The sequence below is a fragment of the Danio rerio genome, chromosome 12 (genome assembly GCF_052040795.2).
Source record: "Danio rerio strain M-AB ecotype USA chromosome 12, GRCz13ab, whole genome shotgun sequence".
Lineage (NCBI taxonomy): Eukaryota > Metazoa > Chordata > Actinopteri > Cypriniformes > Danionidae > Danio > Danio rerio.
In genome coordinates, this window is record NC_141032.1 from 20,270,001 (window position 1) to 20,282,406 (window position 12,406).

The window sequence follows — 12,406 nt, forward strand, 5'->3', positions numbered from 1 at the left end:
TTTGGATTGTGAAAGCAGTATTCTCCAACATGAGGTATTATGCCGTCTCCGTGCGCTGAATGCGGTTATATTTATGGCTGGTATTATTTGTTAGTTTGGTCATTTATGTCACTAATATGGTGACCATCAAACATCATCCGCTTGGTAAAAAACACACTGTAAAACCCAATAGTTTTAAACTCAGTGTTGAAGTTAATGAGTTAAATACCTCATTTAACTTAAATGTAGTAAGTTCACAGTACTCGTATAGATGAGGTTTTTTATTTTTAACTCAAAATGGATTGTTGCAATTGGTTTCCTCAAAGAATTTGAGTTGTCTCTGCTTATTGGGTTTTACAGTACTCAGTTTGAGTTCTCTTCATTTATTAGGTTTCACTTTGCTCAAATTGCTTTATTTACTCAAATGAATTAAGTTCACAGTACTCATTAGGATTAGTTTTTTAAATGAACTTTTTGGGTTTTACAGTGCATTAGTGTGCTATTTGGGATGACACTACATACATATACTAAGCTGTTGATTGTGTAAGTGCAGACGTACATAGAGCATAGTGTGCCATTTGGGAAGCAGCTTCGCACTTTTTAAGTTAATTACATATTTTGAAATATGACATTATCATAAAAAAACAGATATTTTTATTAAATTAATAGTTTAATTAAGCAGGGATGTACTTTTCTGATCTTTAATGAAAGATTATTGGCTGCAGTGTTAGATATTTTTCATGATTTCTAATAACTATTCTTATTTTTATCTTCCTGTTCATCATAAAATCATGATAAAGATGGTTCCCACAAAAAAAAAAAAAAAAAAAAAAACATTTCTTATGAAATGTTAAGGACTAAATCATTAGTTTGGGATGATTTCTTTTATGGATTCTCTAAGTCAATCAGTGCTGATTCACTTTTGTAAATTACATTTTCAAATTTGTTTTTACAGTTTTTGTTGTTACTTAATCTGCATATTTTCTAATTAAAAAAAAAAAGTTTTTAGTCCATCGAGATAAAATAATTCAAAATGATAAACGTTGCCTTGGCTGAAATCAAATAAGTTTATAGCAGTTTTATGCAGTTTTTCTTTGTGTTATAACTCCACAGGCGGGCAGTCCCTTTAGAGAGCCACTGATCAAGTTCCTGACACGTCATCCATCTCAGACAGTGGAGCTGTTCATGATGGAGGCCACTCTCAATGACCCACAGTGGAGTCGTATGTTCATGGTGTGTTTCTTGTTTTTTTTTCTTTCTTGTTCACAAACCCCATATTGTCTTTGTAAAAATGTTCTTGCTATTATTTTATTGATATAAAATTTTCTTAACAAACATTTTTATCTCATGTCCTCATTTATAGAGCTTCTTGAAACACAAAGACGCCAAGCCTCTGCGAGATGTTTTGGCTTCTAACCCAAATCGTTTTGTCCCTCTGCTGGTTCCGGCTGGGTCTGCAGCCACTGTAAGACCCGGGTCTCCCTCCACCAGCACTGCCCGCCTCGACCTGCAGTTCCAGGCTATCAAGGTGAATAACACTGAAGCGTATCCTGCTAGAATTGATTGAATGCGCTTGTTTGTAGAGCATGAATATTAATAAGCATTCATGCACTCCCTCAGATCATAAGCATCATTGTGAAAAATGATGAAGGCTGGTTGGCGGGTCAGCACTCTCTAGTGAGTCAGCTCAGACGTGTGTGGGTCAGCGAGGCCTTCCAGGAACGCCACCGCAAAGACAACATGGCTGCAACCAACTGGAAAGAGCCCAAACTGCTGGCATTCTGTCTGCTTAGCTACTGCAAGTCAGTATTTTCCATGTGTTGGTGCAGAATTCTAAACACACTTAGATGTTTATCCTCTGAATATGTTTTGATACATCAGATACTATTTCCAGTTTCAAACATCTACTCATTAGAGTTGATAAATGGATGTTTATGGCCACTGTTTAGTAATTTCCTGCGTGTGTGTGTGCGTGCGTGCGTGCGTGCGTGCGTGCGTGTGTGTGTGTGTGTATTAATATATGCAATAACATTTGTATAAAAGTTCTCCATTTATTTACTGCTGAGGATACTGACCTGACCTATATTTTAAAAGTATTATTAAATTATTATGTATTATTAAATTACAATCATTTTTTAAAAGGTCAAGTGAAAACCTTTTTCAACTGGGACATTTATGAAAAAAAGTCAAAAATGTAATTCATAATGGTTTTAAAAAGTCTTAAATTTTACTTTGTGAAACCTGCAGAAACCCTGTAACCTTTTAGATAGGCCTGTGCAAAAAAAGGATCTGGCTAGTATATGGACATTCTAATGGGTAAAACAGCAGATATTTGCAGTAAATTGGCCCAGAGTACACAGTATTATTTTAATTTTCTAAACATTTTCCCATAATATCAGTGTCAACGTAAGAATTGTCACCAAAACTTGCATTTACGATAACACAGAGAAGGTTCTGGTCAAATTAAAACTCAAAATCACCTCAGAGGTGATGAAAACATCTCCAACACCAAACAAGGGTGTTTATTTACAGTCTTGAGACTTGCTGCATTCCAGAAAACAATAATTTAACTACTTCTAAAAAAAGATGGGTATTAGGCATGTATATAAAACATTTAGGTCATGGTTTTTGAAAGTATTAAAGAAAACTGTTAGCTTTTAGTATTGTTGAGGTGGTTTTCCACTGCAATGGTATGGGTTGGTTCGGTTTAACATAGCTCATTGTTATGGGCTTTTCCACTGCTTTCTGTATCCTGAACCCAGTCCTTTTCATAGCATCATCCCAGGTGAGGTTCCAGGTAGGGTTGGGCGATTTCGACCATTTTGGCATCATACAATGTCTAATGTGAAACATCGATGGATGATGGCATCGTCGTAGGCGGCAGTGAATTATTTATGAATAATTAATTAATTCCTAACAAATCAATATATTTGTAGCCTACCGTTTCAACTGCCTGACCCACATGGTTTTTGTTTTTCCCATAACCTAATCATAAATAAATAATTATAAGTTCCACACAAATTACCACCTGTCAATCACTTTTTCTGTGGAACCCTGGCATGAATGAACAGAGTGATCTGTGTCGTTATAACAACGTCGACAAACTTGATTGGTAAAAAAGGTGCACAACCAACAGTATCTGAGGTTTTCACTAAGTGTACTAATTCGCTAATTCGCTTGTACTAATTACTAAGTACAAGCATGAAAGCGAAAGATTGAAGCAGTGTACTGACGCTGTGGCACGTTTACTGATAGAGTCAAAAGACATAAGAGTAGTTATTTAGGGTGCTTTCACACCTACACTTTTGTTTTGGAACCTGTCTCGTTTGCCCAGTTACCGCGGTTCGTTTGGCATATGTGAAATCCAATCGCTCTCGGATCCACGCTAAAACAATTGCCCCGAGATTGCTTGAATGAGGTGGTCTCGGCTCGATTGAAACAAACTCCGTAGCGCGGTTATATCACTGTGTTTTATGGATATGTAATAGGCATACGGCTATATGAAGAGAGAATTATGAGTAGGGCGGAAAGTTTCGCGAGTCTCCGGATGCCTGCAAATGAATGATAATCTCCCTGTAATCTTGCGTCTCCCTCCCGGTCCTCAAATAGGCTACATTGCGCACCCTTCTCACCCCTCCCCACCGCATCTCTACTCACTCTTCAGACATGTCGCGCGCACCTTGTCAAACACCACCAAACCACCACCTCTCCTGACAGCTGAGCGGGACCCTGCAAAATAAACCCTGACACTCTGGCCAATGTGAGGAGAGTTAACTCACACATGACTTGTTTTAGCTCTTTTTGTCCAATTAGAAATTTTGCAGTGTGAAAGCGTAAGAGCAAAGAGCAACAATGTAACATTTGTAATCTCTTTTTCGGAACAACTGAATCGATTCACAGATGTGAAAGCACCCTTAGAGATTAGGTTAATTAAACATCACGTTTAACAACTAAAGTGAGAGGTGATCTAGCTTAGCATCCAGATGTCTTACGGCCATCGGCGATGAACAATGGCATTGTCCATCGACCCAACCCTAGTTCCAAGCAAGCCGTACCATTACCATAATGTGATGTAAACACACTGCCATTAACCAATTGCGCTGAGAGAATCACCAATTTTAGTGTCATTGGATTTGAGAACCAGGACACCAAACCTGCTATATTTAAATAGTCAGCAACAGCCACTGCATGTCTTGCATGACTAAACCTTTTTTAAACCACTGAGAAAACAAGTCACCTGAAATGGCAGACGTTCTACTTCTTGGTAGTCAATTAGAGGGTCCAGTGAGAAATGGATGAGGCAGATCAATATGAAAATGTTTTTCAGAAAGTCATTGCAGTAGAGGCAGTGTAAATTTAGCGATAATCCCTCAAAGTTCAAGAGATACTAAACCGCAGTGGAAATTGCAAGTTGAACCGTAATGAACCTCACATTGTAAAAGTGGCTTATGTTAAACCTCATAATATAGTCTGGACATGTCTGAAAACTTGAACATGGAAACTGTGCTTCATGATGTCAGACATAAGCAGATAAGCATGGGAATTGTAAATGGAAAATGTTTTCCTTTTGTAATCTTGAAATTGTGCATTTTTCTTCAGGCGCAACTGCTCTGAGATCGAGCTGCTCTTTCAGCTCTTGAGAGCCTTTACTGGCCGCTTCCTGTGCAACATGACCTTCCTGAAGGAGTACATGGAAGAGGAGATCCCCAAAAACTATGGCATCACGCACAAACGAGCGCTTTTCTTCCGCTTTGTGGAGTTCAATGACCCGCACTTCAACGATGAGCTCAAGGCAAAGGTGAGGTTATACCATTTATTCTCCTGTGAGTTTTGCCTTTGTGAGGACAGCTCATTTTGGATTAAGAGCTACCATGAGTGTGACTGATGCCATGACACGGACATCCATGGTCAGCATTATGAATTCCACCTTTGTGGTAAATTTGTGTTGAGAGTGGCACAGCGTTACGCTGACCATCTAATCCGGCTAACAAGCAGCCCCTGCTGAATATGTATGTGTTAGAAGGAGAGGGTGACGACGGCTGGCCGTGCATGACACAGTCGGCTCTCAAAGCCACATCTTCAACTGAAGTCTTTGAAGAATGCTAATGAATATTTATCTACAGATTACACTAGCAGCCGTTGCTCATAAGCTCTAGGTTTGCCTATAAGCAGCCCTGGAGAAGATGGGATATGTAGTTGATGGAGCAGGGCTCTATTTTGAGGAATGTTTTCTGCTGGCTTGGATGTGCCAGTAATTTAGATATTTACTTGTCTGGCTGACAATTTCGCTGTTATGTGGACAAATATATATGATGCATGGCAACAGATATTATGCTATTTAATATAAAACAATGCAGATGGCATGGAAGGAGTTTGGGGTGTCCTGGCTAATGAAAATCTATGTGAAAGCTGCGGCAATTTAAAAAACATATATGAATTTGTGCCTTTCGCTTGATTTTGCTATAAAATCTGTGATTGTAGAGCTGCAAAATTCTAGAGGGACTACTTGACAACAGTTGCCGGTTCTGCTATTCGATTTAGGTCATGGAAGTTCAGCGTTTTGGTCAGTGAAAGTGGAAAAAGTCAGAAAATTTGACATTTTGTTTTTTAATATGATTGTTACAACACTTTGTTTCATGTATAAACCTTGACCTGCTTGCTTGAACTTTCTTGAGCAAGTTAAAATGTTAAAACACTGATGGCTTATCAGTGTTAAATGTGCATGTGTATCTGTTTGTTATTAGGGTGTCCGCAAGGTCTAAAAAGTCCTGAAATTTCAAAAACAAAATGTTAGACCTTAAAAAAAAAAACTTAAATTCACTGAAATTTTGGGTTGTAGGTCTAAATTCATTTTAAACCGGTCTTAATTTTCTTATATCCAGGTAAAGCTACCCTATCAGGCTGACATGCATTCACCAATATCCTGTTTCAAAACTTTTTTATTTGTGAAAGAGGCCCTATTGGAATTGCTCTATTTCTTCTTCTTCTTCTTCTTCTTCTTCTTCTTCTTCTTCTTCTTCTTCTCTAGAATTAATTGCATTTTTGAGCGTCAATTTACAAATTGACAAATTTTGTGAAATCTCACAAAACTCTGCACGCATACCAGAAGTGGCGAAAATTTACGTTTGTTATAAAGTAGGTTTTGGAACTGGTTGTGACAAAATGGCCACAGTGCCACTGTTACGTGTTTAAGTTGTTAAGTTGGATAAGACGTAACGTTCAGTGAGGGTAATAATGAAAACACACAACCAATGGCTTAGTGAAACAAAAAATAACAATTTATTAAACAGAGCATATCAAACAATGAATATAGGAATTTTTTTCAATTCAATTCAGCTTTATTTGTATAGTGCTTTTACAATGTAGATTGTGTCAAAACAGCTTCACATAAATGGTCATAGTAAATGGATCAGGGTGGTTCAGTTTTTAGTGTTTAAGTTAAGTTCAGTTTAGCTCAGTTCAGTGTGGTTTGAAATCATTACTGAGAGTCCAAACACTGAAGAGCAAATTAATCGATGCGTAGAACAGATCCTGAACCACGCAAGCCAGTGGCCACACCGGAGAGGGAAAAAAACGTCACCAATAGAAGAGTGAAGAAAAAAAAAATTGAGAAAACCAGACTCAGTTCGGCACGACCATTTTAATTTCTCCGCTGGCCAAAAGTCTTGTGCAAAGCTGCAATCTCAGCGGTGGAGGCTGGAAGCTGGCCTCAGCGAAGACTCGTCTGTCCCTGGAGCATCACTGGAATCAGTCTAGAATGTCAGTTTAGAATGTAATTTTAAATAACAGAATTAAACGAAAAAAACAGGAGTGTTGCAAAAATAAAGAAATAAATTTAACAAAACAATCTAACTATACCCCTACCCACTAAACTAACTAAACAAATATAAATGCAGAAACATAAACGTATTCTTTGGCGTATGCAACGCTCAACTAAACATCTCACCCATTTCAAAACATAATTACAAATGTGACAACTCCTCCAAAATCTAACACAAAGTTCTTGTAAAGTACACATATTTAGCCAATAGCAAAACAAGAGCTTATAATATAATCAATTATGATTAATAATAAAGATGAGAAAGCGAAATACAAAACATACGTGAAACATAAGTCACCTATGCACATTTGATGGAGATTTGATAGCCTTGACAGCACCACCTATGCATATTTATTGCCACGGAGGAGGAAGTACTTATAACTCAGCCACACAATGTCCGATCTGCCTGAAAATTTACATGTTCATTGAGATTCCTCTCCTGAAGACATCTACATGCCAATATTGAGTTACAGTCATAGCGCCACCTGCTTACAGAAGGTAGTTTGGCATAAATCTGGGATTTTTTTCTTTTCTTCAGGTTTTTAAAAATATATCAGCTTGAATTATTATTGTCCACTTGTTCTCTGTCATCCTACAGCCACCAGGTGGCGGTGAGCCCATCAGAGAGGTCCCTTTCAGACAATTCACAACAGCTGTTAGACATTTTTACTGCAAATTTTCCAGATTAAATTCCCCTATCAGGGAAAGAAAACTAAAGCGACATGTTCCTTTACATGACCTTCCATTAATACAAAAACTATTTACAGATGTAACCGGCCCATTAAAGCAAATCCTTAATGCTTAGCCCTGTATAAAATTTCATTCATAATGATCTTAAAGTCTTAAATTGGACCCGAAGAAACCTGCAGAAACCCTGCTTATGGGATCTTATCTCTGTAAAAGCCTAGTGTAACTGCTTTGTTTAATTTTTGTTCCTTTGCACCATTTTTGTTCTGAGATGACAGATTTTCAAGGGAGGGACAGAATTACCTCAGATTTTATTTAAAAATATTTAATTTAAATTCCAAATATAAATCCATCTGGGTTTGTAATGACGAGAGGGTTAGTGATAGTGATATAATTTTGGTGTTGGGATGAGCTCACCCTTGAAATAACAACATATCATATAGGTTAAACAGCATTTTTAACGGTGCACCCTTCTGTTTTGTTTCTGTGAGTGTTCTCATTATCCAGTCCTGTGAAGGGGTATTAAAAGTGGGCGAGCCCTATCTGGAGTACATGAACCCACTGGTGAACGGGTTATTGTAATATTCAGCTCTGCTCTTCCTTATTCCCTCTTCATTTTTATTCATGTGAAAGAATTCCATCAAGTTTGTGAAAAAAAGATCAAATGCCACTTGATTAAAATGAACTGGAGGTTCTCCTCCAAATGCCAGTCTCCACACTGACATTGAGAAATGTTAGCATAGTAACGGAGGCTAGTCTTCATGGCTTTGATGGCTGAGGCTGTTTCTGCTCTGCTAAATCAGCCCTCACAGCCAAACAGACGTTGCATCCCAAACATTTCCCAGGAGAGCTCAGCAGCTGCACGCTCTTAACGGTATACACGTTTAAGGTGATGTTTTCAGGCAGCTGGAGCCTCGGCGGTTTGGAATGTGATGGATTGTGCAGAAAAGGGTTTGTTGTGATCCATCACTCATGTGAACGGTAGAGGGGCTCATTAGGACGAGGGATAATGAAGGAACACCTGCAGCCCCGCGGTCCCCATGTTTGAATAAATCCACACGTTGATGCACACTCCAGCTAGCAAACAATACACCCATTGTGTCTGACTAGACAGAATATTGTCATCTAGGTAAGCCATCATTAATTCCATAGCTTAAATGTCCTCTTGAAATATGATACATGGTTAATAATCTAACATAATAATCTTAGATTTTGGCTTTAAACCATATAATATAGAGCAAAACAAGTCATTAGTGTTTACTAATTACAACACGGACTAGCTGATGTCTGGAAAGTCCTGTTGGAGGAATTGAGGCAACTAGCTGATGACTGCAATATAATGATCATCAGTAAAATTAAAACCGAGAGCATCCAAATGAACTGAGCCTGAGCTGTCATATTGTGCTGGTCTCTGTCTCTTCTGTCGTTATCATACTTTGTAATGGTATTTATGCCAGATCTGTCAAAGCAGCCCTGGTGTTAATCATTAAGCAAGCTAAGTACATTTCTACATGTAACATACTTAAAAGTCATGCACTTTCTTTTTATTTTCATGTGGAAAGGAAAAACATCAGTGTACGCACATCAAGGGAAAATTTAAATCCAGGTGCTTAATCAAGCTAAACAATAGAAACAGTCAAAACATAAGCATACTGCCACTTTAGCTCTCAAAAGACTAATTTATTTGGATGATGTTTTAACCATGAAAGAAACTGAAGTAACAGAATTCTTATCATTAATTATAAAAATATGAACAGAATTATAAACAGTAAATAGAATTATTAGCATATGCTTACACATATTAAATTTACACATATTTTACATTATGCTGATCACCCATCATGGTAACTGCTATGCCAATTTCTTTCTATTATTATTAATATTATTATTATTATTATTAAAACATTTAATTTGAATTTATGATTAAGGAATATTATGTTTTAATTATGATATGCATTGTTGGATCAGGGGGGCCTGAGTCAGAACACTCACTCTGATCCCCCAGGCTCTGCGTTGGTTGGGGAAATTCCAAATTGAACCAAAACAAACGATTACAATTGGCTTAAGATTGGCAATGAAAATTCGGGACATTGCAACCTGCAGAACCTGGGAATTAAAAAATACATACTTATTGTTTTTACTACTATTGTTGTTTTTGTTATTGTTATAGTTATTAAACTATTTAAATGAGTTTATGATTTTAGAAATTTTATGTTTTGAGTATCTTTTTTAAATAATAATTATAGTTATAATAATAATAGCAATAAGCTTTACCCAGTGCTGGGTTGCGGCTGAAAAGGCATCCGCAGCATAAAATGTGGAATGAACCACTAACTTATCCAGTACATTTTACGCAGCGGATGCCTTTCCAGCCACAACCCATCTCTGGGAAACATACACACACACACACAAACATACACACACACACACTCATACACTAATGGACAATTTAGCCTACCCAATTCACCTGTACCACATGTCTTTGGACTGTGGGGGAAACCGTAGATCCCGTAGGAAACCCACGCGAACGCAGGGAGAACATGCAAACTCCTCGCAGAAACGCCAAATGAGTCCAGGTTTAAACCAGTGACCTGGCAACCTTCTTGCTGTGAGGCGACAGCACTACCTGCTGTGCCACTGCGTCGCCCTTAGGCATACTTATTTAAACAAATATAAATAAACCAAATTTTATTAATGTGAGCAGTAACCATTAGCAATATTACTCATTCGGGGATGTCACGAGCTGGAAAAGTCACTATTTATTCAAGTAAATAAATGTAGCATAAATGTTATTTGTGTTCACTGTACAGGTTTTACAGCACATCCTGAACCCAGCATTCCTGTACAGCTTTGAGAAAGGGGAAGGCGAGCAGCTTCTGGGACCACCCAATCCAGAGGGTGACAACCCAGAAAGCATCACCAGTGTCTTCATCACTAAGGTAAGCTTCTCCAGCAGCCCCTGTCCAGCTTCAGTGGCAGCGCTGTCACTCTCTCTCTCTATCGAGCCACAAGTTCACGGAGGATGACCCCTGGCTGTTATTTCACTGACTGAAATGTCAAGGCCACACTAAAGGTCATAGTGTTTGTTTTTCAAGCAAACCCAATGAGACAGAGGTGAAGGATTAATAGCCTTCGTTTATTTCACGCTTAAATTGATTGTTTCTCCCCTGCCGGTAATCGTAGCAAAGAGCAAACCAATCAGTCTGTTAGTTCCATGGGGTGTGCTTTCAAAATCTCTATCAGGAGAGGATCCTGTTGAAGTCAAAATTTAGGATTCACTAATCTTGATTTTTCATGGCTATGCAGTTGCCATATTAAAAAATGATTTATATATCAAGCAATTTGGCTGATTTTAATAAAAATAAATGTTTTATATTATTATTATTTTTATTTATTTACCTATTATTTTAGAAAATTCTATTTGCCTGGAGTCTCATCTCCCGTTCAAAAGAAAACAATAACAAAAACGATTGAGCAAAGACATAACATAAAGACAAATTTATTTGACATTTCAATTTAAGGGAGACACAAAAAAAATCAACAACAAAAAAACAAATAAAATCTCAACAACTAGCCCTCTTACCTGCACTTAAATTAAAACAAATTAAACAACATTTACTTACCTCCTCACTAACCACAATACATGAGAAAACTTAATAAAACAAAAAGGCATCCTTCTCATTACATGCGTTTCCGTACATTGATCTCAACAGTCAACATTCAGTGTTAAATTTTACAATATTGCTGAAAATATACAAACACAACAAGCAGGGAGAGGGGAGACTTTCTGAACGATCTTCCAGTCTGGTTTAAATAGACTTAACCAACACGCCAACAAGCTCCCTCGTGTCGACACCAGATTCACCGCACCTGTGCGCTCACAATGAAACTTGTTGGAAAGACAGCGAAGATATCCACAACAAAACGAGAAATACAAAAACACAAAGAAAAACTCACCAACTTCAAACCTAAAAACTTTTCTTCTATATTATTGTTTTAAGGAAAAAAAACACAATACATAACCTAAAAATACCAGAAAGTAACTTAAAGTTATTTATAAAGTTCCGAATAATAGCGAAGGAAAATACTGAAACAATGGGATCCTCTAATAGATACTATTAATAAAACCTCTCACATCACTTCAGTGTTTATTATTGGTGACCTTCCTCTGGTGAGTTTTAAGTTTCTTAATGTGTAAAAACACAAGTCTTATCCATATCATCTTTTTAATTCATGCTGAAATCTTCACTGAATCATGGAAGTATAAAATAAGCATAGGTCCATATTTGCAAAAGTTCTGTGCTGCAGTACAAGATGTTTGTTTGGACAACTGTGCTTCGTCTCTGGAAATCATTCTATTTACACATGTGAGCTATAGAATCATTGTATGAAGATTGTATGAAGATTGTATGCAAGACAGGAACAGGTTTTTGTCATATTAAAATAACCCAATCAGTTGCTAATTGCATGTATGTATCAAAATCGGTCCAATTTAGATTTCTGGCCAGCTGATTGGCACACTTCTATTTTAGGTAAACTTTTAAATCTGCTGTATGTCATGATGCATAAATGCATAATATTTTGTAACACATTGTTGTTGTTGTAGGTCCTTGACCCCGAGAAGCAGGCAGACCTGGCAGACTCATTGCGGATCTACCTGCTTCAGTTCTCCACCCTGCTGGTGGAGCATGCACCTCATCACATCCATGACAATAACAAGAGTAGAAACAGCAAGCTGAGGCGTCTTATGACCTTCGCATGGCCTTGCCTGCTGCCCAAAACCTGCGTGGATCCAGCCTGCAAGTACAGCGGACACCTCTTGCTGGCCCACATTATCGCCAAATTTGCCATTCACAAGAAAATAGTTTTACAGGTAAATCTGCAAAAGACATGCAATTTTAGTGATTTTAATGGTTAGTA

General features: G+C 37.6%; 1 protein-coding gene across 6 annotated transcripts in view; it reads left to right on the plus strand.

Annotated features, from left to right (window-relative positions):
- Positions 1-12,406, plus strand: part of trrap (transformation/transcription domain-associated protein) — a 185,959-nt gene that overhangs the window by 70,871 nt on the left and 102,682 nt on the right. For all 6 annotated transcript variants that reach the window (XM_087275128.1, XM_087275130.1, XM_087275129.1 and 3 more), the window contains 6 exon segments: positions 1,093-1,212; positions 1,343-1,507; positions 1,600-1,781; positions 4,579-4,777; positions 10,297-10,425; positions 12,093-12,359. In XM_087275128.1, the coding sequence (XP_087131254.1) occupies positions 1,093-1,212; positions 1,343-1,507; positions 1,600-1,781; positions 4,579-4,777; positions 10,297-10,425; positions 12,093-12,359 (1,062 nt within the window).